General features: G+C 41.1%; 1 protein-coding gene across 3 annotated transcripts in view; it reads left to right on the forward strand.

Annotated features, from left to right (window-relative positions):
- LOC122563481 (sestrin-1-like) overlaps positions 1-18,868 on the forward strand; it is a 79,061-nt gene extending 60,193 nt beyond the window's left edge. For 2 of the 3 annotated variants that reach the window (XM_043717248.2, XM_043717250.2), the window contains exons 2-10: positions 3,389-3,454; positions 10,620-10,817; positions 11,506-11,688; positions 13,066-13,290; positions 13,677-13,824; positions 13,907-14,025; positions 15,017-15,207; positions 15,294-15,438; positions 16,003-18,868. In XM_043717248.2, coding sequence (XP_043573183.2) covers positions 3,389-3,454; positions 10,620-10,817; positions 11,506-11,688; positions 13,066-13,290; positions 13,677-13,824; positions 13,907-14,025; positions 15,017-15,207; positions 15,294-15,438; positions 16,003-16,089 — 1,362 coding nt within the window. In that variant the 3' untranslated portion in view covers positions 16,090-18,868. The remainder of the gene's footprint in view (positions 1-3,388; positions 3,455-10,619; positions 10,818-11,505; positions 11,689-13,065; positions 13,291-13,676; positions 13,825-13,906; positions 14,026-15,016; positions 15,208-15,293; positions 15,439-16,002) is intronic. The other variant, XM_043717249.2, reaches the window with a different exon arrangement.
- Positions 18,869-19,421: the final 553 nt, after the last annotated feature.

The following is a 19,421-nucleotide window of genomic DNA, read 5'->3' on the forward strand; positions in this document are numbered from 1 at the left end:
AGAAACTGGTGGCAGGATTGAGAAACAGAAGGTGCCGGTTTAAGCAACAAAAGCAGCAATGGTGACATGAAAAACATCATGCAGCAAGGAGTTAGGATCCAGAATGTGCAGCCTGAGTGTATGGTTGCAACAAGTTTGGTCTAGGCTTTTGAAAGGAAATTGGATCTGAAGACAGAAGATTTTGCAGGGTTGTGGAGCAGCTCAAGGTGAATTGCTGTTGTAGAGAGCCAGCATGGACACCGTTGACTCAGCGAGCCACTTTGTGTGCTATGACTGTTCTGTGGGTCTACTATATTCCCAAAAAAGTCACCAGTCTTTGAATTTTTTTTAGAATCCCTACAGTGTGGAAACAAGCCCTTCGGCCCAACAAGTCAAACCAACCCTCCGAACGGTAGCCCTGGCTTATTACTCTATACTTATCTCTGACTAATGCACCTAACATACACATCTCTGAACATTATGGGAAATTTAGGCATGGCCAGTTCACCTCACCTGCACATCTTTGGATTGTGCGAGGAAACTGGAGCATCCGGAGGAAACCTACGCAGACACAGGGAGAATGTGCAAACTTCACACACACCTTCACCCAAGGCTGGAATCGAACCCAGGCCCCTGTGCTGTGAGGCAGCAGTGCTAACGACTGAGCCACCGCAAATTTATGATTTTCAACCTAAGTTGGCTGTGACATGATGGTAATGTCACTGGGTTTGTAGTCCAAAACCCCAGGCTAATGTTCTTGGGACATGGGTTTGAATCCCCCTATAGCAGATAGTGAACTTTGAATTTAATAAAAGTGTGGAATAAAAAGGAAGTCTAAAGGCGACCATGTTGATTGTCATAAAAAGCCATCTGGCTCAGTAATGTCCTTTTTAGGGAAGTAAATCTGCCATCCTGACCTGGTCTGGCCAACATGTGACGCCAGATCAACAGTCATGTGGTTGACTCTTAACTGCCATCTGGGCAATTAGGGGTGAGCAATAAATGACAGCAAATCCCTCCTATTGTGAATGAGTTATAGAAAAACTAATTTGTTTTGATCAAGGCTCGGCACTGGAGCAGTAATGTTGGACTGACTCTGGGTACTGATGATACTGAAAGCAGCATCTTACCACTGGATCTGATCTGAAAGGAAACTTCTTGCAGCGCTGTGTCAAAAGGGGTGGAGTGAGACCAGGCTAAACTGCACCTCCAGAGCCAGAATAGACCTGACAAGCCAAATAGCCTCTTCCTGTGCTCTAATTCCCAGGTGAAAGTAGTTGGCAATTTACTGAGGCCTAGCTGAATACTGCCTGACCCTTCTTTGATGTCACCTGCATTCCTATGGGGCCAATTCCCATTTAAAATGGGTCCTTATGTACTTCGGTATGGTTGCTACTCACTGTCACATTCAGAATCATCTCTGTGTTTGGTCAGTTATTGCTTTAGTTGCAAAATCAATTGTGATTACCGAGAGAGAGAGAGAGAGAGAACAGAGTCCCCATTGTATACATTGCCTTGACTCTACCTCCCGAAAAAGCTATATTTATATCTACACTTTGTTTCACTGGCACTGTCCACCACCCCACGCCCCGGCCACCCCAGGAAGATGGAAACAAAGTGAGGTTTGGTTTTTAATTTGTTTAATCTAAATCTATTTGTGTGCCTTCGCTTTTGCCTTCCTGATAGAAGAAATGTTTCCTGTATTTTTTAAAAAAAAGTTGCTTTCATTTGCCTGTTACTAAGGGAAGATCACCAGTGTGCAAGATGAATGATTCTGAGGTGTCCTAACTCTGACACCAAATTGAAAAGCCACTGTGGTTTGTCAAGTAGAAATGTTAATTCACAACAGCTTTGATGGAAAACATTATTCTCTAATCACATTAAAACAAAACTATAACTCAGTATTTAGAATGAATAGACTCAAAATTCAAATCTTAGGGCGGTTCCCTTGTTTCGGGGAGTGGGATGAATGACTGGTGAATTAGAAAAGTACTTTTGAGTCTCTAGAATTCCTGCTGCAACTGCCCTCTGGGCTCCTACTTGAAGTATTTACAGCAAAGAAGCCTCTGGAATGGTTTTGCCAATGTGAGTACTCCAGTCAAATTAGAGAGAGCCCCTCCTGTCGAGCTTTCTTTATGTTGTGATTTGTCCTTGTTTTGTGCTTTCATGGATGTAATTGTTTGTCGAATGGCAAATTCTCCATCTCAATGTTTATTCCTACAAGTTCTCCTTTTCTTATTTTGTATTCTTCTGTTGCCTTGTGTGTAGTTAGTTCAGCCCTGCTTAAGTCTTTTTGACATGTTGTCAGCGATGTTGAGAAGTGAATGAGAGCTCCAGTATCAAATCTCAACTCATTGACTTTGGGTTTGGAGTGGGCTGTCAAGCATTTCTGCATTCTCCTTTTCTGACCCACTCTGAAGAGCCACATAAGCACCAGATGATGAGTCTTCAACATTCTGGCGTAGTTGCAAGTGGCTGTGATTATAAAACAGTGTTTAACAACTGGTAACCAGGATAGAGGTTGGTCCCTGCAGCTGGACAGTTTGTCCTCATTATGGTGGGCGTTAATTTCCCACTGGAAGCTCTGACCAACTGTATGATCTCCCCAGTCAAGCTCTACCTGCCTTTCCCAGCAGCGCACGGTGACGTCAGAAGTGATCGGGGCTTCTATTTTCCCAAGGAGCAATGATTTGTTGAATTCTCAACTTGAGCAGCAACTTCTGTTTGTCAACTCTCTCTCATTGTGAAGTTAAGTTCACACATGTTTAGGTCCTTCCTAATTAGTATCGTATATTCTATTTCCCTAACTGAGAAACTATTGTGTTCAAATTATTTTATAGTCTGACCAAATGGGAGCAAAATCCGTTTGAATATCTGTAAACACTGAATTTTATAATGGTATTCAACTCCTCAATTTCTGTGGGATGTGTAACTGATAGATCATACAGTCATGTTTTAATTAGTTTTACAATTAGCATGGGTGTGACATTGGTGAGGAATTCTGAGTGATTCATAAACCGGAAGACTTATTTGGAATAGGCAGTAAACTGTTTGGCACGATAGAATTCCACATCTCTGAAAGGCTGGCAGGATCTAATTGAATATAGTGTGTTTTAGTCTGTGCCCGTCTTCCTGAGCTATGACTGGCACGTGCTGATGGTGAGCTTAGTTGTTGTGTTTGACCAAATGTTTTACAATGTAAACGCAACACAGGATAAGTGAATAAGTTGTTGCAATGAGTCTGTACTCTAATCTCTTACTCTCTTTTCCAATTGAAAGCATGTGGTTGAAACCCAGCTTCTGATAAAATACAGAACATTTTAAATAATTGAAATGTAAAGGTTTTTGAGATTAATTTTAAAATGAATGATGTCATGCAAACTCTGTGCCTTTCTTGTGCTTTTCTTAGGATCGCAGAGTAAAAATACCTCGCCCGTTAGGACAAGGTCCAAGTGCCTTCATTCCAGTCAAAGAGGTACCATCTCTTGAATTTTAGTTGTTGTCAGGTTAATTGTGTGTGCTTACTGCTGTAATGTTCCTTTTCTGTATCAATACTATAATTCTTTGATTTTTGTTTTTCTAAATAAGACTTGTTTTATGGGAATTGGTTGCACAGCAGTGAGGAAGACTCCAGATTTAAGTGAGGTTTAACTCTAGAGCTTTGTTTCCAAATGAAATTTATTTCACCTCCATTCTGAGTTCATCAAGATTCATCTGTTGCACAGAAATTGCATCATGCAAGTGTTTGTCCAACCCATTTCATGTTGATGTTTAACCTCTTCTGAACTCTGGCTCTAATCCCTTGTGTTTTTTATCTTCCCCATGTATGATTCCTCTTTCCCACAGACACTTAACTAATCGATTTTTTTTTTTAAAATGTTGACATGACCCTTGATTTTATCATTTAACCCCCATAACCCTTCGCCTGAGTGCTCCCTCATTCCGTATCACTGTCAAATCTTGTGTTCAGGTGTAAATGGTTCCAGCCCTGAATTGTTTACAACATTTTAGGTGTTCCTGTATGATGCAATCTTGTCACCTATGTGACTACATATCCCTGCCAAAAAAAACTGCAGTGATGCCATCTCGAGCCAGTTCATAGAACCCCTACAGTGTGATAGCAGGCTGCTGAGCCTATTGACCCCACACTAGCCCGCCAAAGGTAATTCCACCCAGAACAACTCCCTCTTTCTATTCATGTAACCCTGCATTTCCCATGGGTAATCCACCTAGCCTGCACATCCCTGGACACTATGGGCAATTTAGCATAGCCAGTCCATCCTAACCTGCACATCTTTGTGCTGGAGTTCACTGGCAGGTTTTGAAACCTGACTGTTGGATAGGCTGAACAGTAAGGCTGTCACCTAGTCCAGGAACATGGTTCCAACAGTGTTGAGCCTTCACCAACTCTACATAGAATCAAGCAAAGGTCCTGACTGCACTCACTAAATGTCTGGTTTGCAAGCACATAGCTGCTTCGTGCTGTCCACTTTCAGGCCTGTTTCACCTCATAAGATATAGGAGCGGAATGAGGCTATTTGGCTCATTGAGTCTACTCCACCTTTTGATCATGGCTGATATGTTTCTCAATTCCATTCTCCTCACTTCTCCCCATTACCCTTGGCCCCCTTATCAATTAAGAATTTATCTATCTCTGTCTTAAATACATCCGATGACTTGGCCTCCACAGGTTTCTGCAGCAGTGAGTTTCTTAGATTCACCACTGTCTGGCTGAAGAAATTCCTCCTCAACTTGGTTCTAAAATGTTGTTCCTTCACGCTGATACTGTGCCCTCAGGTCTTAGTCTCTCCTGCTAATAGAAAATAATTCCGTGACGGCCATTATCCTGTTACCAAATAACCCTTTTATTTACGCATGTGTAGTACAAGACACTGACTCAGCTACCTCAGAGCCAGCTCCTAGAGTGAACAGAGCCTCTAACACTCCCTGTTCCTATCTGTCAGCCAGGACTCCCAAGTTAGACCACATTAACACCCCCAATCAGGACACTCCTATTCTGTGGTCCATCTGGCTGACCTCATTACAATCATTACATCCCTGCCCTCTCAGTCCTAGGATATGGGTTGGTTTTTTTTTATATAGTTCTTCCTGGGGCATTTTAGCACCGAATCCTCCAACTCTGTCTCTGTGGGTGGCATATAATGCACAGTAGCTTGTCTCTTGCACTAGAGTGTCTCATAAGAAATTCATCGCCGTCTTCAGGTGGTAAAGGTGTCCAGGCAGTGACGTTCGATGTATCCATCTCAGATGCTGAGGTATCTTCAACACTTAGCGGAGAGGGAGAACCCACATGTTCCAAAACAGTCAGAAAGGCTGTCGAGGAACCAGGCACATTTTGCTCCTGTACTGTTTGCGTGTTTGCAGCTTTTGTATTGTCCATGTGTTTGTCATACCCAAACTTTGTGTCACTGGACCTGACCTCGTGTCACCAATGCCTCTTACCCATGCAGGGCCATTCCTGTGGTTCTTGCGCCAAACTTTGTCCCCTGAATTAAGCTGTCTCTCTCACTTAGTGGAGTCTTGTATCTGGCATTGATGTTCTTGATGCTGTTTCTGTAGTGCCAGCACAACCTTCCTCAGATGCAGAGTCCAAAGCTGCTCACAATATTTCAAATGTGGTCTGACCAGAGCCTTATACAGCCTAAGCAGACATACAAGCAGGCTCTTATATTCTTGCCCTCTTGAAATGAATGCCAACATTGCATTTGCCTTACTGACTACCAACTGAACCTGCATGTTAACCTTGGGAGTCCTGGTTCAGGATTCTCTTCAGTCCCTTGTACTTTAGATTTTTGAAACCTTTTCCCATTTAGAAAATGTAGTCCACTCTCCTCTATTTTCCTACCAAAACGCATAACTTTTCATTTTCCCACATTATATTCCATCTGCCACTTCCTTGCCCACTCCTAGCCTGTCCAAGTGTTTCTGCAGCCTCCCCACTTCCTCAACACTATCTGTCCCTCCACCTCTCTTTGTATCATATAGAAGCAGTGCCCTCCGTTCTTTTGTTCAGGTAGTTAATGTACAACATGAATAGTTGTAGTCCCAATACAGACCCCTGTGGAACTCTAGTTGACAACGGCTGCCATCCTGAAAAAGATCCCTTTATCCCTACTCTCTGCCTTCTGCCAGTCAGCCAATCCTCTAGCAATGCCAGAGGCGTGCCACTAACACTGAGCTCCTGTGTTTTTTGGCAGCCTTCTGTGAGACACCTTATAATTGAAGATATTAAGCTACTGCATTTTAAGAGCTTTTGTGTGATAGTGTCTCTATGGTGGGTGATGGATTAGGATCTGTTTGGAGTGGATTGTGAAACACATGACTGTGCATAGTTCCAGCAGTCTCAGGACTGAGCCCATGTTGGATATCAGAAACTCCCAGTTTTCCCAGGAATGCATTAATTCAAATTGACATGCAGGTAAAGTAAATGATGTATGTTATAACTCAGGAAGCCTGACTAGAAAGAAACATTGTTTATTACTGAACACCAAAATAGAGCCACCACTTGTGGGCTATATAGGCTAATCCCATGATAGGACAGTCCGTTCTGCAGACCAATCCCTGAGTCTCATTGAACCTAAAGTGTTTTGCAATGTCAAGAGTGTGGTGCTGGAAAAGCACAGCAGATCAGAAAAGCAGGAAAATTGATGTTTTGGGCATAAACCCTTCATCAGGAATCATCAGCCCATTCCTGATGAAGGGCTTTGCCCAAAATGTCGATTCTCCTGCTCCTCGGACGCTGCCTGACCTTCTGTGCTTTTCCAGCTTCACACTTTCGACTCTGATCTCCAGCATCTGCAATCCTCACTTTCTCCAAGTTGATTTCAATCCTACTGCGAAGCCTCTTCCAAGGATGCCTACCTTGAAGAAGTTCTCTCAAAAGGACCTTAGTGAGTCCCTCTCTCACTGTGCCCCCCCAGGTCATCTCCTCTGCCCATTTTAGGTTATTGGACCTGTTGCTGCAGATATTAATTAACTTCTTAGTGTGAACTTTCACACCTACCTCACTTTCCTAAATCAGTACAACCTGTTCAAAGTGAGGAATAATCCATCAAAAAGTCTGATTTTCACATTACAGCAGCGTTTACACAGCTGTGTATGAGCGTAGCTATGTATTTAAAGGTGACAAAATTTTGGTTGGAGAATGGTGAGCAGGTTAGGGAACAGTTTGATTAGATTAGATTCCCTACAGTGTGGAAACAGGCCCTTCGGCCCAACAAGTCCACACGACACCACCGGTTTAAGAATTGAAACCTAGCTGGTTCAGATGGAGGGGTTCCAGTGAAATCATTGCCATGGTGCATGCATATACTCGAGTAATTGTGGAATTTTTGTCAACTACTTTTTAAGGTTAAATTTATGGGGTTGTCTATTACGTGGATACTACTTTTGAGGGGCTGAAATTGATGCCCGTAAGAATTCATTTCATATTAGCAGAAGCCCAATTGATCGCTAAACAAGTAAGAAAAAAAAACTAATTATGAAAACCCGGAGTGGAACGCAACAGCCAGTGGACTGGAAGACTAGCGTGCAACCAGCAGACTGGAAAACTGGAGCGGGACGTGACAGTCAGCACACTGACTGACAGACTCTGATCTGTTGTCTGTGAAGAACTAGGGTCGACTTTTACATGAGATATATGGAAAATTGGCCAAAAATTTGGGGGTTGACGTTTTCATGAGATCGACTATTAATCAAGTGGATACAGCAAACATACTCAAATCTGCATTAGGAGCAGGAGTAGGTCCCTCAGCCCCTCAAGCCTGTAGTATTCAGAGAGATCTTGGCTGATGTCATTTATTCCATTTTCCTGTCTGCTCCCCATAACCTTTCACGCCCCCCCCCCCCCATCTTTATCAAGACTCTATTGATGTTCACCTTAAAAACATTCAAAGACCCTGCTTCTGCCACCTTTTTTGAGGAAGAGAGTTCCAAAAGCTCTCCAACCTTGGAGAGAGAAAATTTCTGCTCCTCTGTTCTTAAATGGGCAGCCCCTTATTTCAAAACATTGAACTGCCAGTTTTACATTAAGATATCAATGGTGGAGAACTCTTGTTTGGAGGTTGCAAAAATTGCCAAAGCTGGATGCTGAGCCGAAGCAGCTCAGCTGTGTCTGAAATGTTTTAAACTGTACTTTGTACTCTGCCTCCTGAGTTTCTTGTTATAACTCTGAGTCCTGCTGTGCAGAATCAGAACTGACATGGGGGGATTTTGTTCCTTTTTCTTAACTCATTTAGAAAATCCTTGATCCAACATTGTGTAAGGCGGTACAGCAATTTGAGTAAACAAGTGATCTAATCAGAACCTTGCGTTACATCAGCTGAGAAGTTGTTTACTGGCAGCTAGTGGTTCCTTATTTTCATATTTGCATATCATGTGGACACATGGAGTTCAGTTGTACCTAGTTTTAAAGAAGATAAATATGGTCAGAAATCTTAACTTTAGTTCCATGCTATTTGCTTTCATTTCTGTACTGTTTCCACCCCCCCCCCCCCACCCCCCCATGATCCTGGATCTGTTCCCACTAGAACAGGATTAGGCCATTCAGCCCATCAAATCTGACCTGTCATTCAGCGTGGTCATGGTTGATTGAACACTTCAGTGCCTTTTACCTCATGACTCTTTACACGTTGGGAATCTGAAATCTACTGACCTCTATTTAAAGGCAGGGCTCCCACAGCCTCTCACAATTGATAACTTACAAGATTCACCACCTTCTGAGTAAAACAAAAAATTTTACTCCTTCCAATCTGAAATGGCATTCCCTTATTTTTAAATGGTGCCCACTGGCTCTAGAATCCCCAGCCTGAGGGAACAGCTTTTCTGCATCTACCTTGTCTATCTCTTTTTAAGTAGCTGTATAAACTCTGAACTGCAGGAAGTGCAGTCTATCTGTATTAATTTATTTTCCTCAATGGAGTCTTTAAAGACGAGGTCTGTTGGAGCATAGTGTTACTTAGAAATTAATTGCCTGGGATATTGACACTAACACTTAAATCCTGTGGACATGAGTTGAACTGAAGGGATGACTGACAGCATGTTTCCTCACAAATTTTAAAATCTGTTTACAGTTCTGAAGTGTTATGTTTTAGGTTTGTTGCTGGGATTTTGCTGATGCAGCATGCTCGACACTCATACTGTCACCAGAGTGGTTTAAGGAGGGAATTCCAGGGCTTAGGATCCAGTCGTCTGAACACCATCACTTATAGTGGGAGGATGTTAAAATCAGGGATGCTCGAACACAATTGTGAAGATCAATTTAAAAGTTCAGATAAAGGGAGGGACAAGGCTGTGAAGAAACTTGAAACCAGAATAAGAGATTTTAAATTGAGGTTTTGCTTAAACCAGAGGCATTCTAGGTCAGTGAGCACAAGGATAGGATGTGGTATGGCTTAAGACAGGGGTAGTACGATTTTGTAGTTTGAAATTTAAAAGCTGTTTGTAATTATCCAAGTTTTACAGTTGGCTTTTTACTAATATGCCACCAGGTTTGTGGTTCATCCAGAAATAACCTGGCACAATTTGAACTCTAATCAGAAATTACAAACGTGTGCTTTGCCGGCAACACTTACCAGGCAATGGCTGGCTGGTATTATCGCTATACTATTCATCCAGAAACCAGAGGACCTGGGTTCAAATTCTGCTATAGTAGAAAATATCTGCAATTAAGAATTTTAATGATGACCGTTGTCAGGGAAAAGCCCATCTGGTTCACTAAATGTTTTAAATGGTATCTGCCGTCCTTAACTGGTCTGGTCAATGTGTGACTCCAGATTCTCAGCAATGTTGTTGACTCTTATCTGCCTTTAAGGCAATTAGGAATGAGCAACAAATGCTGGCCTCGCCAGTGTTGCCCTCATCCCGTGAATGAATAGTTTTAAAAATACCCACATGTGTTTTCAAGATAAGTTTCAAATATCCAGTTGCTGACATCATCAAATTTCAAAGCGCAAAATCCTGAAAGCTCTCCATTGTCAAGCCAGCGAGATTGAGGTCAGCTTCTCAAGGTCAGAGGCTGCTGCATCTCTGATGTTGAACAAAATATCTGACTACACTAAAACCAGTACAATTTCTACAGTCATTTAACTGGGTACCTTATTTGGCTGGAATGTGGATGAGTTTTACAATTAGCTGCAGCAAATCTATCTGAAAAATCTGAAATTGGATTCATAGTTTCAGGAACAGCTTTTGCTTTGACACTTGTTCCTCCACCCCCCCCCACCACCACCACCATTATCATGGAATTGCTTCTCCTAAACTGAGGTAGTTGGAAGTGCAAATAAATAGTCCTTTGCCTGTCCTCTGCATTCCACATAGAGTAAGTCCAAGAGTGTGGGTTCAATTCCTACTCTGGCTGAGGAAGACATGAAGGACTTTCCCTGTCAACCTGTCCCATTGCCTGAGGTGTGTCGACCCTCTGGTTAAACCACCACCAGTCGTTTCCTGAGAGAATGGCTCTATGGTCCTCTGGGACAATGGTGACTTTACCTGAATCTCTCAGAATTTCAACTACCTTTAAAATTGAGGAGCCTTAACATTGTCAATTAAAATGGGTGTTCAGGATTGGTAAGGATGAGTATTTGACAGTTCATCTAAAGTAATTTTCTTTCTGGTTACAGATTCTGCAGAAAGACCTAGAAGATGCCGAAAGACAGATCTTTATTGAAGCCTTCGTCTCCACTGGTCGTGTAGATAATGTTACCATGGTGATGGGCATGCACTCACAGTACCTTGAAAGTTTTTGGAAAACACAATACTATCTTTTACAGATGGATGGTCCTTTACCATATCATTATAGACATTACATTGCAGTGATGGTAAGTTCCTGTCGTAGTCCTTTGGTGTCTTTGATCTAATTCCTTAAAGGAAACTGAATGAAATTGCTGGAACAGCACTGGATTCGCAATAGCAAGTTTCAGGTAGTATTGAAGATCAAGCTAATCCAATTCTTGAGGATTTTATAAAGTTTCCTGTTTCTTTGTCACTCAGTGGTTCAGCAGTTGACTGTTCAAAGTATGAAGCAATAAGGTTTACAACAAAATGCTGCAGATGCTGGAAATCTGTATTTTTAAAAAAAATGGTGGAGAAACTCCGCAGAAGTGGCAGCATCTGTGGTGAGAGAAGCAGTTAACATTTTGAATTCAGTAAGACTCTTCAGCACTCGGGCTAGCTGTTTCAAGCAATTGTATGTAGTATTTGGGTGTAATAAAGATTCATCTGGGTTATCAAGAGCAGCATGACAGAAGTTGAGTGTATTGCAAGGTCCATTACATGGAATCATAGTTTGAAAGTATTCATGTTTACGTAGACAACATGCACAACACTAACATTTTAACATTTGTTTTCAAAGATATTTTGAGCTTTCAGGCTGCCTGTTTGCTACGGTTTAAAGCAAGATTTCGAGAAACATTTCACAATTGTTTGTAGAACAGGATTTTCCTGATCTCTTATGTGAATGAGTAAAATCAGAATAAAGTCTGTTTTGATGGTATATCTGTCTTTCAGGCTGCTGCACGACATCAGTGTTCATACCTTGTCAGCCTCCATATCAATGAGTTTCTTCAGGTCGGTGGAAATCCCGAGTGGTTAAATGGCCTCAACTTTGTACCTCAGAAAATGAGGACTCTCAATGAAATCAACAAAATCCTCGCACATCGACCATGGCTGATCACCAAAGAACATATTGAGGTAAATTGGGAGAGAGAATTCGCTCATGATTGATTTAAAACTAAGTAAAGTGTCATAAATTCTTTGATGAAAAGGAAATGTTTATAAAGGTTTTCTAATCCTACTGCTCAGATGTTATTACACACCTCTGGAGCAAGTGGGACTTGAACCTGGGCCTCTGGCTCAGAAATGGGGACATTATTAGTTAAACAGCTAGGGCCCAAACAGAAAGGAAGTTCAGCCTGCAATCCAACCATAACATTGTAGTTATTTTAATCAACCTGTTATCTTTTAAAAATGTATTTGGGAGGTGGGCATTGCTGGCTAGGCCAGCATTTATTGCTCATCCCTAATTGCGAAGAGGACATTTAAGAGTCAGCCATGTCGCTGTGGGTCTGGGTTCCCATATTGACCTGACCAGGTAAGGATGGCAGTTTCCTTCCCTAAAGGGCATTAATGAACCAGATGTGTTTATTTTTAAAACAACAATTGACATACAATGAAATATATTTAGGGCAGATCGGCCTTGAACCAGAAGCTTCTGGCTCAGAGGTGGGGACTGTGCCACAAGGACCTTCATTCCTCCATTCTAGATATTTTCTAATTGCCCTATTCAGAAATGTTTGAACACACCACTGGAGAGGGCAGCACAATGGCTCAGTTGTTAGCACTGCTGCCTCACAGTGCCAGGGACCAAGGTTCATTCCAGCCTCAGCCTCTTAATAGCAGTCTGTGTGGAGTTTGCACATGCTCCCCATGTCTGCGGGTGCTTCCTCCGGGTGCTCCAGTTTCATCCCACAATCCAAAGATGTGCAGGTTCAGTGAATTGGCCATACTAAATTGCCCATAGTGTTCAGGGATGTGTATGTTAGGTGCATTAATCAGGGGTAAATGTAGGGGAATGGGCTTGGGTGGGATAATCTGCAGAGGGTTGGTGAGGAATGTTATAGAATGGTGCAGCAGGCTTGAAGGGGCTGAATAACCTACTTGTTCTCCTTTGTACGTTTGTCAGCATTAACTACGTGAGCATTATTTTATGCTTCACTGCACTGAAGCGTACACTTTTCATTTTGATTCTCCCTCTACATTTATACTACGGAATTTGTTTTTGTCATTTGGGGATGGCAATTAGCTCAGTTGCTTGGACAGCTGGTATATGATGCAGAGTGATGTCAACAGCATTCAATTCCCACATTGGCTAGGTTACTATGAAGGATTCTCCTTTTCAACCTCTCCCTTTGCCCGAGACATGGTAACCTTCAGGTTAAACTAACACCAGTTGTGTGCCTCTAATGAGGGCGCAGCCTTATGGTCCTCTGGGACTACGGCAACTTTGCAACTTGATAATTCCTGGACGTTTGGTTTGTTTACTTTGGTGTTTTTTTTGGTTTATTGAAGAATCTGCTGAAGACTGGTGAGAGTAGCTGGTCACTCGCTGAACTCATCCATGCTGTCGTTCTTCTCTCACATTACCATTCCCTGGCATCATTCGTTCTAGGCTGTGGCATCAGGCCAGAGCTGGACCAGGATGGTGGCTACACCTTCGGACCTCCTTCTCCACAAAGCTGTGACTCTGACAGTGCTAGTAACAGTGGGTCAGAGGAGGCTGTTAATGGCAATGCAGTAAGTCCAAAGGTCTTCTCCTTTTTAATGTGCAGCTCATGAATAGCTCTGTAGCTATTCATATCTGAATGATTTCCTAATAGCAGGCTCTTCAGCACTATGTGAATTATTCCACTGAGCTTCAGTCTGTTGCATGTAAGCGTTGGGTGCATTCTGTAGCAATTTTGATTTTTTAAAATTAATCTTGTTTGAGAAGTTTTATTTCTCAATATTTATCTATGTAGGAATGGTTACTTTGAGCTGTTGTGTGTGGGCTAATTGAAGCAATCTTGCTTCTGTGTTAGCATTTCTTTCGGAATTAGGGAGTGAGTTTCCAGTAAATAGCACCTGAACTTATTTTTGTAACTGGCTCCTATCTGACACAAACACTTTTCTGGACATTACAGAGCAGAGATGGTTTACAGGAGCTGGAGGTTCTAATAGAGAAAATGAAACTGCTGCAGGAAGGCAGACAGGATGAGGAAGCGAGCCAGGAGGAGATGGCAACACGATTTGAAAGGGAGAAGAGGGAAAGTTTGCTGGTTGCACCTGCAGGTTAATGACGGTTTGCTGTTCTGATTCCGTGAGAGAATTTTCTTTGATTTATTTTTTCCTGAAGATACTTCTCCTTTCCCAGCAGATGACAATGAATCACTCTCACCAACCAATTTATCATGCTTTGTTGAAGATGCAGATTTTGGGTACAAGGATTTTAGCAGGCGTGGGGAGCAGACTCCTCCAACATTCCGGGCCCAGGTAATTCAATGTTTACTCAGAAACGATGAACTCTGAGAGGGTTCCAACTGGAGAGATGAAAGATCCTAAATGTTGGTTAGTGCATACTAAAGGTGGCATTTTCTCCAGTTGTTGAATTGGCTAAAGCTAGCATGATAAAACCATGTAAAGAAAATGGTTCTAGGATCTGAAATGACTTGTGTGCAAGTCAAATTTCAGTTTGATACTAATTGGACAAGGAATTCTGCGCAGAGCAACTCTTGTCCACCATTAACAAGATACAAATCAGAAGTGTAATGGAACACTCCCACCAGTCTGGATGGGTACAGCTCCAACATAGCTTAAAGCTTGACATCATCTAGGACAAAGCAGACACTTGATTGGCTCCACTTCCACTACCTTCACCATTCACTCCCTCCACCACCAACATTCAGTAGCAGCAGTGTTGCATTATCTGCCAAATGCATTGCAGTAACTTGCCAAAGCTCTCTTGATGGCACTACCCAAACCTGTGCTGCCTTCTACCTAGAAGGGCAAGGCAGCCCCTACATGGGAGCACCAACCTCTAAGTTCCCCTCCAAGCTATACACCATCCAGACTTGAAAGCAATCTCAACTTGGAAACAGATCCCTGTTCCTTCACCACTGCTTGGTCAAACACCCCATGGACTGCAGCATATCATCGCCACCACCTCCAGGGAAATTCTGGTTGGGCAATAAAGGCTGGCCACATCCTGTAAATTACTTTTTTTTTAATAAAGAGCAGAATTAACTTCTCCTCCTCTAGACCCAAATAAATTGAACAGTGTTTTAGTTCCTGTTCTATGTCTAGATGAAGTTCTGTCTTGTGTCCACGCTCCCTCTATCAGAAGCTATATCCTCAGGAGATGTGTGGGATTGGGGTCAGTTATAAAATATTACGTTGGATATAAAAAAAACCTCTGGGTCGCTGAGACTCTTAATTATTTTATTTGGTTTCTGATTTGTGTTCGCACGTATGTATGTCCTCACAGGATTACTCCTGGGAAGATCATGGCTACTCTCTGATTAACCGACTGTACCCTGAAGTTGGGCAGCTCTTGGATGAGAAGTTTCAAGTTGTGTACAATTTAACCTATAACACTATGGCCATGCACTGCGATGTCGACACCTCCATGTTGAGACGAGCCATTTGGAATTACATTCACTGTGTATTTGGCATAAGGTATATTGCTGTGCAATTTGAGAGGGATGTTCTAACTCAAACGCTACATTCAATTTTCATACATTTTGGTTTTCTTTTTGGGTAAGATATGATGACTATGATTATGGAGAGGTCAACCAGCTTCTGGAGCGCAGCTTGAAGATTTATATAAAAACTGTTGCCTGCTATCCTGAGAAAACGACCAAGAGAATGTATGTAGGTTTCTGGAGACACTTCCGACATTCAGAAAAGGTTTGTTTCTCCCCATAAACAACGCTATCTTTTCATTTTTAACTTGAACTCTAATTGCAAGGTTAGAGCATCAATGGTTATGCAAAACTGTCCTATCATCTAATGGTAAATTTAAAAGACCTGATGAAATGTGACTTGGGTTTCACAAAACCTGTTGTCAAGCATCTTGAAGCTACCCCAGTGCGTTACAGAAAAGAGATCAGATTAGACCTTATTCTGACCCTAGCAACTGGACTCTTTAAAATTGAGAGCTGGACTTGATGCTTTTGATTGTCGTCCTCATTTTTATTTTCTTTTTTTTCTCTCTATTTCTACCTCTTCCCTTTTCTCTTTTTGTTTTTTCATTCTCTTTTGTGCTCTCCTCTTCACCTCTTTCTAAACCACCCCACCCAAAAACTCCCCTTCTTGCCATTTCAAGATTTTGATTGAGTCCTGTTTTACGAAAAGGCTTAAATGATTTTTTTTAAAATCTGGAATGTTTCGCCTGTGTTTCATTCCACTATTTCTGTGCAAATGTCACAATAGAAGCCACTTTCTTAAATCCATTTCTTTGCCTAATTTTAGGTGCATATAAACCTTCTCCTTCTCGAAGCCAGAATGCAAGCTGCGCTCCTGTATGCGTTGAGGGCTATTACACGCTACATGACATGATCCTGTCGAAGCTTTCAGGACTGGCCCCATTGGAAAGCATCTATTGACTTGCTTCACCTGAAGTGAGCAGCCGTGTGCAATTCAGCAGATTTCTAATATTTGACATTTGTCTTTTTTTTTAAAAAAGAGTAACATTTCCAGATTTGTTTTTGGGGGAGCAATTTCAGTATTCCGTTTACTGTGTTCAGTACATGGTGAATTATAGAAAAAGGTTTGAAACTTTGAGTTCAAACCAGTTGCATATAAATGTTCTATTTGCACCTCATGGGTGTTAATGCTAGAGAAGTAAAAGATTGAATGTATTGAATTTGAATTTAAGCTGTGAACCTGGCTGTGCTGTCACAGCACAGACCATTTTGTGTGTGTGTTGACACTTCTCACTGATCTCGTACCTATTTATGTTGTCACAGATCGATTTTCTTGAGTTATTTTTGGCATGGTATCATCTGTACACTGGTTTTGCAGTACCAAAGGTGACTTTAGACTAGAATGTTCACTTTCAGCATGTCTCCATTTGGAATGGGCAGTTTCCTTTTGGAAAAATATGCCAAGTTTGAAATTGTCTTTTAGGAACCACTAGCCCAGTTTTAAGTCTTTTTTTTCTAAACACTTAAATTGGATGACTGTTTTGTAGGATTACTGAAACTAAGCTGTTGTATAGCCCAGGAAATGCATTAAACCAGAACAAATTTGCAAAAGAGTAGAGTTCTTGCAGCATTTAAATCTTTTCATTACCCTGCTACTGTTATGACAGTGTAGAAAGTGTCACCAGTGGTGCTGCTGTTAAATGCATCAATAAGAGTGGATAAATATGATGCTGTTACCTTATCTCATTGCTTTTTTTAATGTTGTTCATGTGATGTTATCTACGCAGTCACCCATGATAAACCTGTGTATTGAAATGCATTTTTTGGAGTCAGTATAATAGATTTCATTTTAATCAATGATTATTATTGGTCCAAAAAGTTAAAGAAAATGTTAAAATTTTGGAAAATACACATCCTTGTAAAGAATTGTTGTTGCCTTGATTTGCACGTGCCTTCCTCTGTGAAACTTTTTTTTTGTTTCTGATTTTTGCACATAGCATTTTCTAAGCATCTGGATGCATTTTGTTACTGCACTAAACAGTTTTTCCACTGTTAATATTTTTTACACATTGATAAACTAGAATTACCATTTTTTGTAATGAGTAGGATTTATCCCTTTGTGAGCCAACACCGATGTAAGATATGTATATTTTTTTCTAGTAACGAAGGCCTGTACGGTAGTGGGAGAGAATCTTTATTCAGTATCACATCTGAGCAAAGTTTCTTTTTTTTGTTGTTCTGCCCCTGAAGTATGCTGGTTTCTTTGCAGAGCAGAAAGATCCAGGACTCAACTGAATTTGTTTCGTTTGCTCAGTGAATTTTTTCTTGATCTTTTGAAATGAAACTAGTAATCATTTTTAAATGCTTACATTATCCATAGCATTAAAAGTCTGCAGAGTGCAGTGGGAAGTGATTGATGCAGGCATCCAACATGTGCGGTGAACTTAACACCTGATGTCATTAAGTGTGAAGACACCTAGTTTCCATCGAACTATTCTGCATCATTGACACTCTGCTTTATTTTAGTTGGCGGAAAGTTGTTTAAATAGTGGGGAAAATGATGCCCGACAAACTGGGTGGTTTCAAATATTGAGCCATGTTTCAAATATATATTTTGTTGATTTATTTATACACTAGTGATTGAACACTAAAGTTACTAGTTCACCCAGTAACCCATCGCTGTTGTGTGGATTTCCTGTGAAACCTGGGTCAGTTTCAGCATTTTGGGAGGAGAGGAGAGGGTAGAATGAATATAAATGCCTGGCTGGGACATGTTGTGACCTGTTAGTCAAACCATGTGCCAGAATTCTGAGATGGAATGGTCATGCACTCATTTCCGTAGCTGTAGGGTTAGGCTTTAAAAAAAATTCACAGCACTGTCAAAAAGATAAAAGTAAAGCCAGTATGTTCAATGTCAAATGAACCATCTGCACAATTTCTGTAAACATTTTTTGCAATCACAAGGTCAAATGAGCAAGTATCTATTTACCATTTAGATGCTCCTAGTTGCATGAAAGTCATATGCTACTTTTTTTTAAAAATCCTTTTTAAAGTCAACACAAATTGACATCTATTTATGACCTAGCTTTGAATATCATTTGTAGATGGTGTCTGAGAATGCCCTGAGCTTTAATACACTCCCGTATTCCTCAGATATGAGAACCCCTTCTAAGTTTATTACCCGGTAACATTACTGATGCACTGAACTATTTTTATTTCATAATGGACATAACAGTTAACTCTTGATGCAGTGCTGATCTCCATTACTTTGCTGTCCCTTGGACACTCGACAATGTACTTAACTCTCTCATTTCCCCTCTTTCAGTTTTGTGCTGGTTTTGACCTTGTGGTACAACATTTAAATTTGTGAGCAATTTACAAACAGCTGGAAACTTGTAACAAATTTTACAGCTGATTCTCTTAGATTTTTGTCAACAAGAATATTGCATTTGTGGAAGCTAAACATAGCTTGATTTTGTCCACAGGTGACTGACCTGCGTTCTATTTTTCTGCATGCATCTAGCATACAAGCAGGGCTTAAGAGAAAGTGTAATTGAGTCTTCAGAAATCTGTGAACCTACTAAGCTGTTTATTGACTGACTTAATTTCATCTTGGGAGTTTTGTGGGAGTTTTAGAAGTTGTAAACCACTTTTGACTTGATTCCTTAATAAAGATACTTTTTAAAAATGTGTTTTCTTTGCACTTGTGAATAGTTTTTGGATTATTGATTTATAGAAAGAAATTTATATTTGTGCATCTTCAGGATGTGTCAGATTGTTTTGTAGCCAAGAGCTGTCATTTTTATGTTGACCAACATGCGTAGCCATTTGCTACAAAACCCCCACATCTCAGTTCGATCCCTCAGCATCACGTGTCCTGTCAAAATGCTCTGTCTTTGTTTCAAGAAGTGTGTTGAACTGGACAATGAGGGTTTGATTTAATATAGGCTTGCTACTGATTGCATAGTAGAAGAGAGAAAAGCCAGTAAAATCTGGAAATATCTATAAAAACCAAAAGGACTGGATGCTGGAAACCAGAAACACAAATTACTGGAAAAGCTCTGCAGGTCTGACAGCAGCTGTGGAGAGAAATCAGAGCTAATGTTTCAGGTCCAGTGATTCTTCCTCAGAATTGATGGTAGCTATGAAAAAGTTGATAGGGTGGAGTTAGAGCCAAAAGAGACAGAAGAACAGTTGGATAGACAAAGGAGTGGATTACAAGCAGCCGAGGATAATGAATGGCTA

This window comes from Chiloscyllium plagiosum, unplaced genomic scaffold (assembly GCF_037043375.1).
Source record: "Chiloscyllium plagiosum isolate Xiang-an unplaced genomic scaffold, Cpla_swu_hap1 HiC_scaffold_30, whole genome shotgun sequence".
Lineage (NCBI taxonomy): Eukaryota > Metazoa > Chordata > Chondrichthyes > Orectolobiformes > Hemiscylliidae > Chiloscyllium > Chiloscyllium plagiosum.